Source organism: Miniopterus schreibersii, assembly GCF_964146895.1.
Source record: "Miniopterus schreibersii genome assembly, chromosome: 11".
NCBI lineage: Eukaryota > Metazoa > Chordata > Mammalia > Chiroptera > Miniopteridae > Miniopterus > Miniopterus schreibersii.
The window spans coordinates 5,608,919-5,629,654 of NC_138111.1; the positions used below are offsets into that span (position 1 = coordinate 5,608,919).

The window sequence follows — 20,736 nt, forward strand, 5'->3', positions numbered from 1 at the left end:
ACCGATCCATGTGTCTCTCTCACATCGATGTTTCTCTCTCTCCCCCTCCCTCCCTCTCTTCCACTCTCTTTAAAAATCATGGAAAAAATATCCTCAGGTGAGGGTTAACAACAACAAAATCTTAACATATATTAGGCCTCCCAAGAGCCCATCTGGCAGGGTCTGTTATTAACCCTACTTTTCAGAGGAAACTGAGGCAGGCCTCGAGTGAAACAACATGTCCAAGGCCAGAGTTCACACTAGATCCCCAGGGACACCAAGACAGGCTGTCACCTGGCTCCCCAGAGGGTCTCAGTGTTCAGGCATCGTCTGACCTGCCTGGGCCGGTGGCCACACCTGGCCAGTGTGGCCTCAGGTCCTGATAGCAATTTAATGGTGTCAACTCAGGGTAAACTTGTGGCCAACTTGCCCCCAAAACTGTTAAGTTGCCCTGCGTTTGTGCGGCGATAAGACAGTGCCCAGACCACCAATATCGGGGGGCCTGCCCCCCACCGCCCTGCCTGCCGTGAGGACTGTGGGCCTCGATAATCCCCAAACTGCAGATAGTGCCAGACACACGTTATGTGGTTTTCATAGCCATTGTAGTTTTTTTCAAGTTTGGTGATGATGTGGAAAGTGAGATTGCCCCCTGCAAGTTCGTTTTGTTAGTTCTGATGTTCAGGTCTCTGTGCCTCTACTGGGTGACTGGGATCCTCCCACCCTAATCACTCCACAGTGAGCCAGTGTCAGAGAAAGGCCCCCTGCCAAGCACCCAGGTCTATGGGAAGCAGATGTATGGATAGACAGCCAGGGTCCAGGTGATTGATGCCTCCTTGGTCAGCGCAGGGCAGGGGTACCCTGGCTGCCGTGGGGTTAGGCAGGGCTTCCTGGAGGAAGCAACAACAGTAACATGGCCAGGAGCTCACTGAGTGAAGACGTTGGAGGGCAAGAGCAGAGGACACAGTGAATGCAGAGGAGGGAGGGGCCTTGGCTGTCTGTGCTCAGCACAGGGCTTGCTGAGGCAGAAGCTTATAGCTCACCTGGGGCAGGGCTGGGGAGATGGGAAAGGGCCTGTTGTCATATTAAGGAGTTAAGTCTTTGTTCTGTGGGCAGTGACAGTCTTTGGAGGGTTTTCAGGGAAATAGCAGGGCACCACTGTAACTCAGGTCACCCTAGCGTTCACAACAGCAGAATATCCCTGTCACTCTTGCCTCTTCCAGAGAACTCCATCTGTGGAGCATCTCGCTTTTGATTCAAGAAGCCAGGCTGCAGCTCCAGCACTGCCAGGCACGTTTGTTTGAGGGGGTGGAGGAGAGAGCTGGGATTCGAGAGACCGGGGCTCCAGTCTTGGATCTGACCCTGGCCAGTACCTCGTATAGCGCCTGGCATGTTGAGGGCTCCTTCTCCCTGCTCTCCAACAAACACACATTTCTTGTGCTCGGGGACTCATCAAAGAATTACGGGCTATCAGAATCTGGGGCGGGGCCGGGCATGTGCCGAATAACTGTTGAATGTCTGAGTGAATGAATGAATGCTTGAAGGAATGAATGCTTGAAGGAATGAAGGAATAAGTGCACTGCTATGTGACCTTAATATAGGGGTTAAGAACATGGGCTCTGGAGCCAGATAGCCTTAGAATTGAACTTTGACTCCCCACTTACAGCAGCACGACCTTGGGCAGCCTCTCCAAGCCTTGGTTTTCCCACAGGAAATCTGGAGATGATAGTCCCCCCCCTCAGGGGGCTGTGAGAATCCAATGGGTCAGTGCCGGCAAAATACTGCGTTCAGGTCTGCCCAGAGCCACTACTCCACATCCAGTAGCCATGCTTGTTGTTACTATAATGGCTCCTTTGGGCTCCATGTCTCACCTTCATTTTGCCGGGCACGCTACAGTTTACAAAATATCTTCACATCAGTGAATTAATTTGATCTCCAAAGGTTATTGCTATCAGGTAGTTGAGGCTGGGGTTGTGAATCCATTTTCAGAGGGAGCAACTGAGGTCCAGCCTGATGGAGCCCCCTCCGACACCCTGGTGCTCCTGGCCTGCCTGTCCCGAAGGTCAAGCCCATGATTTCACCAGATCCCACTGCTGTGACATGGCAGGACCTGTGGTTTCCCCGGGCAGCACCTTCCTCCCCAGACAGCACCCAAGAAAGGTGTCCGTGGCTCCACGGTCCCCCTGGAACCAGTCCTGGCCAGGTGCCTGCTCTGTGCCCAGCCTGAATTGGGCACTGATGTTGCCGAGAGAAGGCAGACCCAGCCCCTGCCCTTGGACCACTCCCAGGCCAGGGGAAGCCGAGGTGGGCGGCAGCAGCCCCGGCACCGAGCGATGGAACTGGCGATGGGGTCCGAGGGTGGAGGAGGCTGTGGACCCCGGGAGGACAAGCACTGAGTGTGGCGGGCAGGGGGCTTTAAGGAAACCGTTCTCAGTGTCTAGCCAGGCAGAGAGGAAAGTCAAGGGCATTCCAGGCAGAGGGCGCCCCGTGAGCAAAGACCTAAAGGCAAGAAACACGAACTGGCCACTGTACTGTGGGTGGCGGCCATCTCAGCAGCCAGTCCAGTCCCTCCAGACCTACGTCTTGTTCTTCAAACCTTGGCACAGAGACACGCTTTCCCGTCCATCCCTGCGTGGCTCTGAATCCTCAGATTTCCTGTGCGTGGGCGGCAGATGCACTGTGGCAGCCAAGAGCCTCAGGGAAGAGCCGTTGGGGGGTGTGGGGTGTGTGGGGTGTGTGTGTGTGTGTGTGTTGGGGAGGTTTACAGACAGACAAGGGGGCCACTGGGCTGGGGATCTATCTCACTGGGTCCCCGAAGGGCAGGCCGGAGCCTGGATTCCGGGAGGGGGCCCAGGGTCACATCCTGACCCGCGGAGACAGGAAACCAGCTTCGTGTCTCAGTGATTCCCGTCAGGCTGACTGTACTGATCTGCTGTCCTCCTAACAAACCCCAGGCAGCCAGACCAGAGCTTGGACAGCCACTGATTCACCCCACTTCTGGGCAAACTCGGGGAGCAGACCACACCCCCCACAAGCCCATGAAACCTGCTGGGCTCTTGTGTGACCTACTCCTGCCAGAGGGGCAGGCAAGGCTGCTCAGACATGGGGAGAGCAGGAGGGGCCCTGGATTCCCCCAGAATGTCCTGGGAAGCTGTGTAGGGCTGTGGAAGGCAGTGGTGCCTTCAGACCTGGGCAAAGGGGGATCTGCCCTGGTCCCACAATTAGTGGCCCTCTGCCAGCTGTGGGTACCCAAGACTCCAGAGATCCCTACTCAAATGCACTGAGCCTATTCCCAAAGTGGCTTGGGGCTCTTTCTTGTCCCAGCCTCTAGAGGGGACACTGCAGGGCTAGTGTAAGCTCCCCTCAACCTGAAGGGTGTCAAGGTGACTATTTACAGGGAGTGGGGATGGCAGAGCTGGGGCATCCGAGCTGGGTTGTCCACATGCATATGTGTGAAGAGGAGGAGGTGGCCTGGGGCCCACAGACTGCCATTTCTACTCTTATCCCAGGCCTTGCAGATATCCAGGACTTGGTGGAAGGACATGGTTTGGGGGTCAGACAGGCTAGGCAGGAATTGCATCTGCGCTCACTGCTGTATCCCCAGTGTCTAGCTCAGGGTCAGTCTGGGAATAAATATTGGATGGATGGGTGGGTGGGTGGATGGATGAGTGGAAGGAAGGAAGGAAGGGGAAATATACATACATAGAAACGTTTGCTGGTTAGCCATTCCCAAGGGGTTAGTGGTGTCACTCATTGTCATTATTAGTTGTTTGGGGGTGTTAGTCTTGTTCTCTGCCAAGGTCTTGAAGGACAGAGTTGTGCCTTTTTCTGCTCCCCTTTGAGAGCACAGAAGCCTTAGCGGGGCCCAGTTGTGGCCCCTTGGAGGCAAATGAAGTGGAGGGATGGGGGGCATGGGCTGGCCAGGGTCCCTTAGCTGTGGGAAGTAGCAGAACCCAGGGGTCCTGGAAGCCCACTCTTTTGGCCACTTGGCTGGCAATCACAACTCCCAGATGTCAAACACTGGAACCTCAGGAGGCAGGATGGAATCCAGGGGCTACACTACACTGATCCCAACTCCTCCCTTCACAGATGGGGAGACTGTGGCTCAGAGAGGGGATGCCAGAGTGAGGTGTGACAGCCATGTCCCAGTTCCAGCTACCTGCTGCCCACCTCTAACACTGACCTCCGCAGGTGGCAAACCATGGCATCTCTGGATGAGTGGGCAAGGAGGGAATCGGAGCTGGTGAAAGCTATCTACTACTCAGTATTTAGCTGGGCACTGGACAGCCCCTTTTGCAGGCAGAATCTCACTGAATCCTCAAAAAACCTATGAAATGGGCATATTGTTCAGCCCATTTTCCAGATCAGGAACCTGAGGCTCAGAGATACATGACTGCCCAGGGTCACAGGCTAATGACTAAGGCCACATGTGAATTCAGGTCAGCCTGGCTTTGACCCCTTCTCCTGCCACCCTGCCTGTACGTACCATCTGAGTCTGCTGGGGTGGACAGAGTGACGTCTGGCTCCAATCTGGCCGGCTCCAGTCTGGCCCTAGGAGGGTGGGAGCTGCAGGCAGCCCCGAGGCTCCACTCCTAGAAGAATTGCTGGAAACAACTTTCTATAAGTGGCTACTAGTACTCAGGGCCTCCTCACCAAAATCCCCCCTTCCCGCCATGGACCGCTGGGCCAACAATGGCATCTGTGGGACACTGGCACAAAAATAGAAACACGGTCTCCCGCCCACCCATTCAGGGAGGAGGCTGGGGCAGACCAGGCTAGCCCAGGTTGCGGGGGCAAGGGTGGCTGGCCTGCCTGCCTCGTGCAGACTCTCAGAATTCCCAGGATGCCTTAGGAAGACTGGAGATTGGGGGTGGAGGGCAAGGCAGGCCCCTTTCTTTGCCTTTGGGCTTCAGGATGGGAGGGAAGAGGGAAGTCAGTGTGCGTGTGAGTGACCATGGCAATGAGTCAGGGCCACGGGCTGGAAATGTTTGCTCTGGAAACCGGGGCTGGGTTTTTCTCGTAACCAACAGGACTCAGCTAGGCCCAGGAGCTCAGAGACCCCAGAGAGTCCCACTTTCCGGACTCCCTGAGTGTCCACACACCCCTAGCCCCCAAATCTACAGGGAGGAACTTGGTGACAACTGAGTGGAGGGTTTGGTATGTGAGCTCAGGGAGAGGAGCTGAGTGTGATGACAAAGGTTCCACTCTCCTGGTCCCCTCATGCTCAGCATGACTCGACCCTGACCTCCACTTCTCTTTTTTTGACTTCCTTTATCCAGAGCCCCACCTGGTATTGGTTCCTAACCCTGCCCTACCCCTCTTTCACAGATGGGGAGACTGAGGCACAGAGGAACAGGGACATTTGCAGAACAGCAGCAAAAATGGGTGTTCACGAGGTTTTTTCCTCCCAACTCAGGGGCTGCGCTCCCAGCTGCTCCCTCTGTCACCTGCTGCGCTCTCGGCCTATGGGTGTCCACCTAGGGGCAAGGGATGGATCTCCAAACCACAAACCACGGGGCCCATCTGTTTGCCAAGCGGGGTCTCAATGTTCACTCCTCTGGGCAAAGGCACACAGATGGGGCAGATTTGAGAGAGAGGACACTAGGCGAGCTGCCCAGAGGTCTCAGGGTTGTGGGTGCCACTCTGGCACCAGGCTGACTTGTACTGGGTGCCTGACTTTGCCACTCACCGGCAGTTCTCTGAGCCTCAGTTGCTGCATCTGTAAAATGAATGAATACCTGACCCCGCTTCGGTGGGAGCACGTGCACCTGCTCAGCACAGGGCCAGGCACGGGCTAGGTTAAACCACGTGCAATTACCGCTGTTGTTGCGTATTCAGCAGCTGTACTGGGATAAAATTTGCCCATTTAAAATGTATAGTTAAGTGGATTTTAATAAATATACAGAGTTGTGCGGTATACTTGATCGTTCGAGCTAACAGTACATACGTAGTCAAGGTAAGGAAGCTGGGGTGCGGCCATTGTCAAAGGTTCTGGCAGGTCGGCTGTGCCCCGGCCTTTCATGAAATGACCAAGGTGGGTTTCCCTTCACTTCTGTTCATTTCTAGTAGTGATCATAATCCTGGAACAAAATGTCACTTCTAATATTTAGACTTGTATTTCATATTTTACCAAAATGTGATATTAAATCCAGTATTTCATTTTCAAAGTGTTTAGAATGCATAATATTTTAAAAAATGGATGAAACAAGAGATTTCAAAAACCGAAAGTTATGAACCCATCAGACAACATTAATTAACAAAAATGTGAACTTATACAAACATAAACTTCAAATACTTATTCTACTATAAATTAGCATCAAAATAATTCTTCAAGAGTAATCTACCTAAATAGCTCACTAAAATAAAAAACAATTATTTATGAAACATTGAAAATGGAATATTATTTGCTCTTTTGTTTTAAAGAGCAAACTTACAAAGAGTGATTATGGTCTTATTACTGAGTAATGGAAATATTTCTGGGCAGATTTTTCCAGCAGCTGAAACACTGTCTGGCTCTGTGACATCAGCTGGGGAAATGGCCAGGAGATAATTAGAAGTTAAAGCAAAAACTTTCCACTGTTCTCTTCATCTTGAAATCTCTCTCTTGTCTTTGGTAAGTTTGAGAAGATGTGTGGAGCCAGGTTGTGTCTCTTTGTGGGGACCGTCAGCTTTCTAGAGCAGCTGGAGTTAGTGTTTGGTAAACACTCTCATTTTGCCTGGGTCAGAGAGTCTTCGAGCGGCGCAGATATTCTTTCATTAGAAGCTTCGCCTTTGTGGGTGGCTGTGCCCTTGTCTCTTCTTGGGAATAAGGCGGCGGAGAAAAACGAGGCTGGGCAGCGGCGGGCTGAGAGGAGAGGCCTGCCCAGGCCACATCCTAAGCTCCACACTTACTCGCTGTGTGTTCATGGGCAAATGATTTCACCTCTCTGTGCCTTGTTTCCTCATCTGTAAGTGAGAATAATAATGGTACATACCTACCCTTAGGGTTGTTGTGAGGATTAAATGAGTCAGTAGATCAAGCACGTAGAACAATCCTGGCACATAGCAAGCACTATATAAGTGTTAGGCATTATTATTATTATTACTTGTTCTAGAAGCATTCTAAATACGTACACCATGATCAATTAAAAATTTTAATGCAGTAGGTATCTCAAGATATAAATGATCTCAGCTTCACATTCTTTTTTTTTTTTTTTTAATATATATCTTTATTGATTTCAGAGAGAGGAAAGGAGAGGGAGAGAGAAAGAAACATCAATGATGAGTCATTGATCGGCCGCCTCCTGCACGCCCCTGAATGGGGATTGAGCCTGCAACCGGGCATGTGCCCTGACCAGGAATAGAACCCCGATCGCCTGGATCCTAGGTCAATGCTCAACTGCTGAGCCACGCCCGGCCGGGCTCAGCCTCGCATTCTTATAAAATATCGAAATAATTGTAGTATATTGATAAAAATATGGGCATCTGGGTACTTTAAAATAGTAAGGCCTACAGGAGCACTGCAAACTGGGGAGGAGTTGGGATCTCAATACTGCTGCACAGGGACAGAGGAAAGGCCCAGCGTGCCCTCTGAGTCACACACACACTTGCAGGCCTGGTCCACCGCAGGCGCTCAATAGAAATAACAAACCTTGATCAGCCGTTGGATAAAGTTCAGGCTCGTCAGATTTTTTTCTTTATGTCTTTGGATTTGCTGAGACTAATCTCCTTCATTCACGCAGCAAATCTTTTCTGAGCACCTCCTGAGGGCCAGGCACTCTGCTGGGCTCTGGGAGGCAGGGAGAGCAGAGTGAAAGCCTATGGGACATGGGTCGTCACTACTGGTCTGGGTGACACAGTCTATGTATCAAGCCTGATTGGTCTGTGTGTGTGTCTTTCTCTTGTCTCTTCACTCCCACCCCACTCCAGGATTTGTCCCAGCTGGAGCTGACTGTCCAGATGTCCAAGCAAAATGACACCAGGCCTCGACAGGTGCTCCTGGTCCTCGGCCTAGACAAGATAGTCCACCTGCAACTGCAGGCCCCAGGAGTCCCACTCCAGCTGGCCTACGTGAGTTACCCCCAACCCCAAGCTGAGGCAACCCCATGGGAGGGCCATGCCTGGTGAATCCTGTGGGGGCCTGACAGAGAGAACCCAAAAGGCAGCAGGGTCTGGGGCAAAGAATTCAAACCGGGAGACGGGATTCAGGTGGATGGACAACCCTGGCCAGCTCCATCATCTCATCTCACATAGCCTCAGTTTTCCCACCTCTTACGTGGGAGAATTGGACTCAATGACATCCCATAAAATAATCTTGTGACTATCTTTGAAAAAATTCCAAGACACGTATTTGAAAAAATTTAAGTACAGAAAAAAAAGGATCAGGAGGAAACCGAACGAGGTATTAACAGTAGTTATGGCTGGAAAGTGGGATTAGGAGAGACATTTACTTTGTTTTTTGCACTCCGTTGAATTTGAAAGACTTGCTCTAATTAACCTGGCCGATGTGGAGAAAAACTCGTTTTAAAGAGAGGAAGTAACTGGTGGGGACTCACAGCGAGGGGGCTCAGGGTGCCTCCTCCACATGGAAGGCTCTAGAAGGTGACCCAGCTGTGAGCAGCTGTTGTTTATGGCCAGAAAAAGCAGGGTGGGGATGGAGGGATGGAGAACAGCAAAGATAACAAGGGGGAGAAAGACACAGAAAGAAAAATGGAAATGGAGAAAGGAGGGCCTGTGTGGGAGGGACAGGCAGACACTGAGAGACCAGAGGCAGAGTTGGGGGAGGAGAGCTGGAGGCCCAAACACAGAACTGGATCCAGGCTGACTGGGAGACAGGCCCAGAAACAGAGGGAAGTTGGGGGGCTGGGAGTGAAGAATCCAGACTGGCAGCAGGGACACCACAGAGACAGACAGAGATGGCCAGCATGAAACACCCAGGAGGGCAGGAGCACCGGTAGCCAACCAGGAGGGTGGAGCTGGACCAACCCCATTCGGTATATCCTTCTGCTCCCAGTGGGGGAAGTCGAGGCCCCAGGGAAGGCCAGGCCTTGCCACCGCCCCTCCTCCTTTCCCACCCCAGGCTCTCCGGGGGTTTGAGCCCAGCAGGAACCCTAGGTGTCCCAGGGAACACAAAACACGCCCTCTGGTAGGAAGGTCCGAACATCACAGCAGCGAAAGGCTATGGCCTTGGCCATGCCGTCTCCTGCCTTCCTCCTGGGACCAGGAATGCCCAGGTCGGGGGGCGGGGGGGTACCACCAGAGCCTCTCTCAGCCTGGGCCTGCAGCTTCCTGGATGCCACCGGAGGGGCCACAGCCCAGCTGGGGCGTCGGGCCTGGGCCAGACCCAGTGCCAAGCAAGTGGCAAATACCTTGACTTTTAATCCCTGTTACATCCCCATATTACAACCCATGACTCAGAGGGTCAAACTGGGTAAAGTCTGACCTACCTCCTCCAGCTCTAAACCACTGCCCCAGCCCTTCCATCATGGGGGTGCTTTCTCACCCAGGGGCTCTGCACTTTGCCCCCTTGTTAAAGTCCTGTTCCATTCGAGTGGACCATTCTGTGGCATCCTGCCTACTTCCACTGTCAGGCGGTCCCCCTTAGTATCTAACATTTATGGTTCTTCAGCACCATGTTCCTGGCTTTGGGGATGGAATGCAATGGAACTGAGTCCAAGGCTCCGATAGCTTCTTCTAAATCTTCTGGCTTCAATAGAGTACCTCCACCAGGAAGCCTTCCCTGTTTCCTTCCCCTCAGCCCACTAGGGTCTCTCCTGAGGCATGGGCAGTGGGGGGCAGTGAGGTGCTGGAGCCACTCAAATTCCCATCCCTGTCCATCCAGAGGACCTATTATTATTATTATTATTATTATTATTAAATAATATCTTCTGTCTTCTGTTATTTCAAATGACTTGAAACATGGCTAGTTTCTGAATGGGAAGACTCCCCAGGGGAGGGGCCATCTCTCTGTCATTCATTCATTTCTTCATTTATTCCTTCCTCCCTTCCTCCCTTCCCATGTGCCAGGCATTAGGGTGGAGCTGACATGCCCCGGTCCTGAGTGCTGGGCCTAGGAGCGGTGCAAAGTCACACAAATATTCCTCAGTGCCTACCATGTGTTGAGCACCATGAGGGGATGGGCAAGGCAGACATTGTCCCTCACAGACCCTTAGAGTGTGGGGGAAACAGAGAGTAGCCACCTGATGCTGTAAGTGTGGGTTGCATGAGTACAATTATAGAGGGGTGGGGGTGATTTTGGACAGGTGAATGAACATGGATGTGTATCCATCCAGCCTCCTAGGTGTGGAAGGAAGATAGGGCAGAGCTGGCTGGGGGGGGGGGGCTAGTTAGGGGGCTCTGGACTGACTTCAGATCCACCAGCCTCAACATTCTCAGCCCTGGCTGCCTTGGCTCAGCCAACCAGCTGCCTCCCCAAATTATCTCCTGACCTCCTGCATAGGACAGGGGACTCAGGCCCAGGAACAGCACCCTGAGCCTCCGTGTGTCTCCCCAGAACCCCAACTATGTCGCCCAAAAGCCCCAAGGAGTCGACACCATAGATCTGTCAGCCTTCACCAAGAGCCAGCTCCTCAACTGGGCAGATAAAAAGGGTGCCATCGCCTCCATCGCTGAGCTGAACGACCCCCAGCACATTCTCCTTCGTCTGGACCAAGGTCAGCTTCTCCAGCAGCCACTCTGGGCTCAAGACTGGAGGAATATGAATTCCTCTGGCCAATGTGGACACTAAGCCTCCCAGAAGGGACATGATTTGCTCCAGGTGACAAATAGCAAGTCAGTGCTTTATTAGGACAGTAATTACCTCTTCACCAAATATTCGTTTGAACCATGTGAAATTGTTACTTGTCAGTTTTTCGACCCAGAAAAACAGCACGTTCATATTATTTATTGTGCACCTACTATGTGCCAAGCCCTGTGTTAGGCATTTGAGGACTCTGTGGGAACAGACCCAGACCCTGCTCTCCTGGAGCTGACACTGTGGTGGGGAAATGACAATAAACAGGTACACAGATAAATATATGACATAATTCAGGCCCCGGTAAATGCTATAAGAAATACAAACGGGGTGAGGTGCTGGTGGTTGCAGGGCTTCATCCCTAGCATGTGTTATGGTTCAGACCTTATATGAGCCCTGTGCTGACCATAAGGAAACAGAGGCAGGGGACTTGCCATGAGTCACTGAGCAGTAAGTGGTGGAGGGAAGATTTGAACCCAGGGCCTCCCATGCCCCCTACTTCTTGGCTGTTCCATCCTGCCTGCCCCAACTTTACAGTGGATAAGGGCGGGCCTCTGTGTTAGATGCTAGGCTGCTCAGGGAAGGGACTGAGATGCACTTATCTCCACAGCCCTGGGGTCACCATCCTCCTGCAATCCTGAACCCCATATGGACATGGGCCAAACACTCGAATGGTGGCCGCACATGGAGAACTCAGTCTCCGGCTGCCACTTGGAAGGTGTGGCTGGTCACAAGGAGGCTCACATCCTGAGGGTCCTGCCAGGCTCTGAGGCCAGGTAAGGGTGCCTGCCCACATCCCAGGCCCTGCCCCTTGGGCACCCCTATTAAGCCCTTCCCCAATGAGCCCAAGCCTCGCCCATTTCCACATATTCTGCACACCCACTGGCCTCCAGGTAAAAGCGCTGGCTGCTCTCTGACTTCAGGACTTCAGGCCTTGCTCGGGCATAGCCAGTCTGGGTCAGGACCCACCCAACCCCGCCTTCCCGCCTGGCGCTGACCCCGTGGTGTCTCCCCGCAGATCCAGGACAGTGACTGTGAAGGTGAATCTGAGCTGCAGGTCGAGGGATCCCAACGCCGTGCTCATCCTGCAGGGTCCACCCTACGTGTCCTGGGTCATCGATACCAACCACACCATGCAGGTCTCGGTGAGTCTTGCTCTGCGACCCAGACAGCCCCACGCAGGCCTCCCCAAGGCGCCTGGAAGAGAGAACCCAGATGCCCTGCACCAGCACCCCAGCCCTGAGCCTTCACACTGGATAATGATACTTCTGGCCCCACCCTGTTCCTCTGTTCACTACCTATTCTTCCTTCAGACCTAAATGCCACCTCCTCCAGGAAGCTTTCCATCATCCCTTTGGGAGGACCTTAACCCAACCCACAGGGTCATGGAACGTTCCTAGAGAAGCGAACCCCATGCTGAATTGAAGGGCACACAGGAGCCAGTAGATGAAGGGAGGTGGCCCAGGCAGAGGAAACAGCAGGCGCAAAGGAGAGAGCAGCACTGAGGCCTAGCAGAACCCTGGCTGGGCTGAACTTGGCACACCGGCCAGGCTGTGCCCCTGCGCTGACTGTGGCTCCCTGCTCTGCCTCTTTCCCTGCCATTAGGCCACTGGTAAATACACCTTCAAGATCTTTGCAATGAACTTTGTGGATGGTGTCGTGCTCCCGGATACACCCGAAGGCCTGCTGGGATGGGCTCGGAGGCTCAACGCTAGTGTGGTGGCGTCCTTTGTGGAGCTCCCTCTGGCCAATGTCATCTCTCTTCAGGCCAGCAGCTGTGGTGAGCACCCTGCTCCCTTCCCTTGCCCTCCTGCCTTCCTTCGCCCTCTCCTTGGATGAGTTGCCGCAGTTTGGTGTACACCACTGCACAGCTGTGTGGGTTTGGCAGGTTGCATCAGCCTGTGAGAGCTCCACTTTCCTCCTGTGCAACATGGGGACAGTGAGAGTGGCTAGCTATAGCCATGCTTAGTGCACAGCAAGCCCTGTGACTGTCCACCTGGCTTGCCTCTGCCACCCCGCAGAAGGTGGGCTGCAGACCTCACCCACACCTGTCCAGACCACCCCTCCCAAGGAGATGTGCGGTGAGATGCTTCTCATGACCCTGTTCCAGCAGAACTGCTCCGATGACACCATGACCCTGGAACTCAAGAAAGATCTCATCTCGGTAAGGGAATCCCTGCTCCTCCCGCCTGGGGCCCTAACCCTGGCAGGAGAACAAATCACATCCCTCTATGAGCTTCGGTTTTCCCACTTGTAAAATGGGATTGCAAATGGTACTACCATGTGGTGAGAATGAAATGAGGCCTGGCACGCCGAGCCAAATGTGGTGCTCAGTCCGTGCTCAAATAGCTACTAGGCAGTTTTCCATATCAATCCTAAATGCGGGCTGAGCTGCGTGCTCACTTAGGCTTCCTCCATGACACGATCTCTGACTGATTGGAGAACAAGGGTATTTATTATAAAAATAGCACAGGCTTTTTTAAAATGTGGAAAAATTAGAAAAGAAAATCTCAATCTCTCCCCGCAAAGACAATGGCTACCAACCTTTTGGTTTGTTTCTTTCTAGAATGTATTCTCTGTGTATTTCTTATATGGTGGAATCATATTGGATGCACTAATTTGTCTCTAGCTATATTCACGTAATGTAATGTATTTTTAGAACGTTGACACATATATTTAATGTCATGTTTAATGAGCACATATTATTCTGTCTTATTGACAGGCCATGATTAACCCTCCTCCCTTGTTAGACATTTAGCTTGTTTCCAATTCTGTAATATTATAAAAATGCAGAAGATGTCACTGTGTTTTAAACTTTTTAAAATATGGGATTATTTTCTTAGGATAGATTTCCACGTTTGTGAGATCGCTGGGTCAAAATGAGTGAACTTTCTGGAAGTTTTGATACATGTTGACAACCCAGTTTCCAAAAGATGATTCCAATTTTTACCACTGATTTATGAGAGCACTGTGACTCTCTCTCGACTATTATTTTTGTTAAAAAAAACAAACCCACCTTTGCCAATGTGGGAGGTGTAATGTGACTTTCCATTCTTGTTTTAACTTGTACTTCTTTGCTTACTAGTGAGTGTGGGCCTGGCTCTTTAACACTGTGTTTTGTTTTTTTCTTGATGATTTTATAAGCTTTTTACGTAAAGAAAAAAATTGGGGCTCTTTGTCCTTCATTCTTTTTTTAAAAAAACATATCTTTATTGATTTCAGAGAGAGGAAAGGTGAGGGAGAGGGAGAGATAGAAACATCAATGATGAGAGAGTCATTGATCAGCTGCCTCCTGCACACCCCCTGTTGGGGATCGAGGCCACAACCCGGGCATGTGGCCTGACCGGGAATCGAACCCCGATCTCCTGGATCCTGGGTCGATGCTCAACCGCTGAGCCACGCCCGGGTGGGCTGTCCTTCATTCTTATCTAAATAATTTCTTCCAGTTTGTTATAGTTCTTTAGGTTTTTGCTACAGTGCTTTGTAACTTTTGGATATTTGAAAACATTGGGCCATTCTAGCTGCCCATCTTCCCCTTTGTGATGTCTTCTGGCCTTTCTGAGGCAAGAAACCTTGGTGCTAGAGCCTTGGCAAGCCACCCACGCCCTCAGGGATTTTTAGGACATTTAGTCTGTGCTTAAGTCCATGTGGGAGTGTTTTGGGGGGTGGGGTATAGGGGCCTATATGAGACTCCATCTGCCCATCTCCCCCTCCTCCCCTGCCTGCTCCTGGTCCAGCAGAGGTCTGGGAGGTGGAGGGGTGGGGGGTTGACCATCAACAGCTAGCATTACTGTTACCCAGCCCCAAGGGGCCTGGATCAGTACATTGTCACCCATCCATCCATATTGGGAGCATTATACTGCACTAAAAGAATGTGCTAGAATGTACACACGGAAAGATGTATATGATTTATTGTTCAGTAAGAAAACTTAGCTACAGCATGGACAGTATAGTACCATTTGTTAAAAATACAAAAATAAAAATAAAAATCCACACATTTCCTCTGAGTACATATGTCTGTATAGAAGAAAATACGAAGAAAAGGGTCTGCACAGATTCACCCCCAAGCACGGGGCATGCAGCCTCTCATCGCTTAATGGAAAGCAGTCAGCGTGCATGCGGATTTTAAATTCCAGGCCCGCTGTCACTGCGGCTTCACCCAGTGTAGAGCCCTTTTTCTTTGGTGGCCCTGGGCAGCTGGGGACAGCAGCAGTCAGGGACAGCATTTTGGGAGTGGATGTGAGTTAGCTGAACTCAAGTGGGACCTCCAACAGCCCACTCTCAGCTAAGACTCTGAGATCCTTTGATCCTAAGAGTGGGACAGAAATTCTAAGATTTGATTTTTCTAAAGCAGAGGATGGCAAACTAGGGCCCACTGCCTGTTTCTGTAACTAAGGTTTTCTTGGCACACAGCCACACCCACATGTGCATATGGTCTATGGCTGCTTTGCCTATGAAGGCAAAGGTGGGTAATTACAACAGAGACTGCACAGTCTGCGAAGCCTAACACAGCATTTACTGTCTGGCCCTTAAAGGCAGCTTGCTGACCACAGGCCCAGGAGCCCACGGTTCCGAGATTGGATTCTGCTGGTGGGGTCTGCATGCCCCTGGGGCTGTGAGTGATGATTGTATGTGGAACTCAAAATGAACTTTCCATTTTTAATAGTTCTGCAGTTATTTTAATATCTATTAGAAGAAAAACAATAAGTAGTAAATCAAACTTATGATGTCACACATTTTATTGCTTAAGACAAGGTCAAGTATGAAAGCAACTCAAGTTCAGGAAAAGTATTGTCTTAAATGGTGTAAGATGATAAAATCTAACAGAAATGGAGAGGAGAGCAGAAGGATGGCTGTGACCCCTGGTTATGATCAGTCCTTGGTGCTGGGTGGTGATGGACGGACCCCAGGGAGCCTGGTGCCTCCTGACGGTGTCCCTAACCCTGGTCTAGTCTTTGAAGTGCACCATCAAGAGCCTGACCTTCTTGGACCCCAGCTGCCAGGCTGAGGACAGAGGCGACCAGTTTGTCTTACACAGCACCTACTCCAACTGTGGCATGAAAGTGACAGAAAATGTGGTCAATAATGAGGTAAGAGCTGGGGCAGGAAAGGAAACAGCCTAGTTGGTGCCCCCCTCAGGTGCCTCCTTGATCTTCCAGGCTGAGAGGCTTTGGGGAGAGTGGGGTGTGGGGCTCAGTAGGAAGACAAGATCAGGGTAGCCATGGTTGGCTCCGTCTCCCCATCTATAAAAAGGGTATATTGGGTGGGATATCATCTGGGGTCATTTCTGGTTCTGACTAGCTCCTTGGCTCTGTTCCTGCAGGTGGTCGTCAACTTCATGTCAAGCTCTTCACCGCAGCGGGTGAGATGGGTGGTCATCGTGCTAACACACTTGGTCCGGGGTCCTGGGGTTCCTTCCAGGCCTGGGAGGGAGCAGGCCCTGATCCTGGCATGTCCCGTGTTTTCAGAGTGGCTCAGCCTCCCCTTCTGTACAGTGGGAGCAGGACTGTTGAGGGTTATGTTCTCAGCCTCTGAAGTCAGCTGTTTCTAGCATACATTGGTTGTGTGGCCTTGGGCAAAACACTTAGCTTTCTGGGCCCCAAGGTCGTGTCTGTGAGCAGTGGCATAAGAAGGGATCCCCCGTGGGATCCTTATGAGCAGTCAGATGACACAGAGAAAGCACTTCACACAGGCCTGGTGCAGAGCGAGGTTATGTTTTGTTTTTTTAATTCTCGCCAGAGGATATTTTTTCCATTGATTCTTCGAGAGTGGAAGGGGGTCGAGGAGAGAGGGAGAGAAGCATAGATGCCAGAGAGACACACTGATCAGTTGCCTCCCACAACTGCCCTGACCGGGCCCAGGGATCAGATCTGCAACCCGGGTACGTGCCCTTGGCGGAGAATTGACCCCGCAACCCTTCGGTATGCAGCTGACGCTCCATCCACTGAGCCACACCAGCCAGGACCAGATTCTTGATAAATATTAGTGAGTTTTTGATAACTATTAGTTTGGTGGGGTTTGTTTTTAAAGATGAGGATGAGTGTCAGGCAGCTCCTCAGGACCGTGACCCCTGCTCCCATCCCCACCGCTCCCCTTCCTGGCCGGGTGCCCCCCAGACTGATCAATCTCCCTGCCTCCCGCAGAAAAAGGTGCAGTGCATCGACATGAAGAGCCTCTCCTTCCAGCTGGGCCTCTACCTCACCCCGCAGTTCCTCCAGGCCACCAATGCCATTGAGCTGGGGCAGCAGGGCTTTGTGCAGGTATCGGACTTGACCTCCCAGGACTGCCAACTCCTGGGGTTCCTCAGAACCCTCCTTCCCACCATTAGAACAGAGAAGATGAGAATTTAACTTTCCAGAGGAAGGAGGTAGCCAGCATAGTGCATGATGCAGAGGAGAAAGAGAAAAGGCAGAGCTCAGAGACTCTGATCACAATGCCACCTCCTCCTCCAGGCAAGCCCATGACTGTCCCACCCTTGGGGCTCAAGGGCAGGAACTCCAGGATAAATCTAGCTTATTTCACGAGAGCAGGCAGGTTGAAGGGTTGAGAGTAACTGCTCATGCCTTGTTCCCCTTGACTACCTACGCAGGTGAGCATGTCCCCAGTGATCCGTGAGTTCATTCTCAGACTCGACAGCTGCCACCTGGATTTGAGGCCCGAGGGAGACGTCGTGGAACTCATCCAGAGCCAGGCAGCCAAGGGCAGCTGTGTGAGCCTGCTGTCCCCGAGCCCTCATGGTGATATGCGCTTTAGTTTCCTCCTCCGTGGCTACATGGTGCCCACACCCAAGACTGGCACCCTTAGCTGCACTGTAGCCCTGCGCCTCGAGACTTCAGCCCTGGTGAGTGGAGCCTGCGCCAGGCCCAGTATCAAGGGTGGCGTTCAGGTGTGGGGGTTTCAGGAAGGGACACGACAGCCCTGGAGGATGGGAGACCAGCTGGGGAGGGGCAGAGCCAGTCAGGTGCATGGCTTCTGGCTACCAGAGGTACTCTTCTGCCACCCTGCAGCCTCTGATGACTTTGCTGTGTCTTGGACATTGGTAGGATATGTAGCTGCAACCATCCATCTGTCCGTCCATCCATCCACCATCCCACCCAGTCATTCATCCATAGCCCTTCCACCATCCCAGTCATCCACCCACCCACCCATGAGGTCTGATCAACAGTGTAATCTCAGTGAACAGGAGACCTCAGAGAAAGGGGTTCAGACAGGGAAGACAGCTTTCTGATTTTCTGCACTTACTCGTCACAGTGCTTCACCATCCAGTGGGTCTCTATCTCAGGCACTCAGCCCTGGACACACAGTCATCTCCAGCCCCTTGCACACAGAAGGATCTCTCTGGTTGTATGAACCTAGAGAAGCCTCTGGGGTCACTCCTGGGGGGGGGGGGGGTCTCCCTGTAGCCACAGTGAGCCTGAGCCTCTGGGCCAAGCTGGCTAATCTTTCCACTCACTCACAAGTGTCACGGATGCAGTGCGAGTGCTCCTGCAGTCCCCATGGGAGTCGGGGGCCTCCAGGAACTCACAGGAAACATCCCAGTAGCAGCCAAGGATTGTCCCCCCAACACCCTTCCATAGTCCAGATGTCTCAGGACTTGCTCAAGGACTCCCAGCTAGAAAGTGGTGGGAGGGCTGCAAAGCCAAGGCCCTGGGGTAGGCTTTGACTGGGGCCAGAGCCAGGGAGTGAACCCAAAAGGTTCCTGTCAGAGGCTGTGCTACAGAGTCGCTCTCTTTCTTCCACAGGCTGTCCACAGGACTGTCTCTATGCGCCTGAACATCGTCAGCCCTGACATGCCCGGTGAGCTCTCTCCAGGTCTCTCTGGGGTTCCAAAGGGATGGGGGCCTAGGCTCACAGAAGGGACAACCCTAGAGAGAGCAGCCCTGGGAGGAGGGCAGAACAAGGGTTCCCAGCTGTGTCCCCTAGGAGGAGGGCCTTTGACTCTTCTTGATCCCCATGGTGGCTGGTTGACCTCACTGGGGGGACAGGGCCTCCAGAATCAGGTCTGGATGGGACGGAAGGCACCTGGGATGGTACTGGCCTCACCTTAAGGCCCCCAGTGTAGAGGATGCCCCTTCAGCCCAGCACCCTCCAGCCTCTGCTAGATCCCTCTGGGTCCTGGCCCCACAAGGCACCAGAGTCCCTGACACTGGAGCCAGAGGTGGGGAATACCCCTCCTTTGCCACCCAACCCAGGCCAGGATGGAACCCCACTCCCAGTTCATAACCAGGAGACGAGGGCTAATAGCTCCACTGTGTGGACAGGAACTCAGGCCCAAGGGGAGGCTGCCCGGCTGTCACACAGGAGTCAGGAGTGAGGAAGGAATGGGGCTTGGGAAAATCCAGGAGCAGAGCTAGAGAGCCCTGTCAGTCCCTACCATGGTACAGGGCACAGAAGGGGCAGGGACTGACCTAAGTCACACAGTGAGGAGGGACAGGCCCTGGACTCCCAGGCCCCACTCACTTTTTGTTCATATTATACCACCCAGCCCCCTGAAATCGCATCTCTGTCAGCCTTGGGAAGCAGAGGTGTGGCCCTAAAGGCCTGATTAGACCCTCTTGGTAGACACAGCAACCACAGCTTAGTGCCAGGCATGGGTGTGATGAACCCATTTGCTAGATGGGGAGACTGAGATTCCGAGGTTCAGAGGAGTCAGGGCAGTAGGTGAGCTGGGACTCACACCAAAACCTGTGCTCCTGGCCAGCGCAAGAGTTGGGAGCCAGGGTGGGGGCCAGGGACGAGGCAGCAGCACTGAGCTGTCCCTTGGTTGCACAGGCAAAACCCTCGTCCTGCCCGCTGTGCTGGGCATCACCTTTGGCGCCTTCCTCATCGGGGCCCTGCTCACCGCCGCGCTCTGGTATATCTACTCGCACACACGTGAGTATCCCAGGCCCCCATCATGAGTACTCAGGACCCCTCTACCACCACCTGGGGGAACCCAGCAAAGCCTCTGGGGGTGGGGAGCCCTGGCTGGGGCCCTGACCTCCGCCCCTGCCCCCAGGTCCCCCCAGCAAGCAGGAGCCCGTGGTGGCAGTGGCTGCCCCGGCCTCCTCTGAGAGCAGTAGCACCAACCACAGCATCGGGAGCACCCAGAGCACCCCCTGCTCCACCAGCAGCATGGCGTAGTGCCCAGCCTGGAGCCCTGGGGGCCACCCAGCCAGCCCTTGCCCAGCAGGAGAGACTGAGCAGCCACCAGCTGGGAACCACTGGTCATGAACTCACCCTGAGACCCCAACCCTTCCACTCGGCCAAGGATGGACCATGCCCTCTGCCTCTTTCTCAGAGGCCTGCTGCAAGCGGGGGCACCAGATTGGAACACCTTGGGGTCCCCCCACCCCACCCTGCAGAACCTTCAAACTCAGTGGGCCTGGGGTACGGCTTCCCAGGACCACAGAGAGACAGAACACTGCCCTGTATGTCCACGTTGCTATAGAAACCCAAGCCCCTGTTATTCTAACCCGGATCTAGCACTCGATGACCTGGGATGGGCAGGAGGTGAGAACTCAAAACAGACTCTGCCCAGTCTCCTCAGGCCAAAAGTGCCTCCTCCAAGACCAGCCTAGAACCACCAGGATCCTATCCCAGCAGTACAACTTTGGACTGGCATAACTTTGGGGGGTGGGGGGACTGAAGCCTAAGGATGCCCAGCCTGGGAACAGGGGGGCCTAGCTCTTTCCTGCAACTGTCACATGGAAACCCCCTCCCTCCTAGCCCATCAGGAAGGCAGCAGATAGGAGTGGCCAGGCTGCCTGACCTGGGCCCACCCCTATATACTCATCACCAATAAATCAGACCATGAAATCAGTGCTAGGCTGGGAGAAGGGAAGGGACCCTAAAATGAGGGAGGGGGGGAGACAACTCTGGATTCAAATTCTGGACCTGCCACTTATTGGCTGTGTGACCGTGGGCAGGTCCCATGGCTTCTCTAAGCCAGCCATAGTTCCCTCATCTGTAAACTGGGTATGAGAATTCTCAATCACAAGGTCTCTGCAGGGAGGTCTGTAAAGCAGTGCCTGCATGTGGTCAACAAG

General features: G+C 53.0%; 1 protein-coding gene across 1 annotated transcript in view; it reads left to right on the plus strand.

The window, feature by feature from the left end:
• ENG (endoglin) overlaps window positions 1–20,509 on the plus strand; it is a 30,425-nt gene extending 9,916 nt beyond the window's left edge. Inside the window, exons 3-15 of the mRNA XM_081152279.1 lie at window positions 7,885–8,025; window positions 10,469–10,628; window positions 11,319–11,484; window positions 11,727–11,853; window positions 12,314–12,488; window positions 12,730–12,872; window positions 15,661–15,798; window positions 16,032–16,070; window positions 16,852–16,968; window positions 17,298–17,549; window positions 18,451–18,505; window positions 19,481–19,582; window positions 19,707–20,509. Coding sequence (XP_081008405.1) covers window positions 7,885–8,025; window positions 10,469–10,628; window positions 11,319–11,484; window positions 11,727–11,853; window positions 12,314–12,488; window positions 12,730–12,872; window positions 15,661–15,798; window positions 16,032–16,070; window positions 16,852–16,968; window positions 17,298–17,549; window positions 18,451–18,505; window positions 19,481–19,582; window positions 19,707–19,831 — 1,740 coding nt within the window. The 3' untranslated portion in view covers window positions 19,832–20,509. The remainder of the gene's footprint in view (window positions 1–7,884; window positions 8,026–10,468; window positions 10,629–11,318; window positions 11,485–11,726; window positions 11,854–12,313; window positions 12,489–12,729; window positions 12,873–15,660; window positions 15,799–16,031; window positions 16,071–16,851; window positions 16,969–17,297; window positions 17,550–18,450; window positions 18,506–19,480; window positions 19,583–19,706) is intronic.
• The last annotated feature ends 227 nt before the right edge of the window (window positions 20,510–20,736 follow it).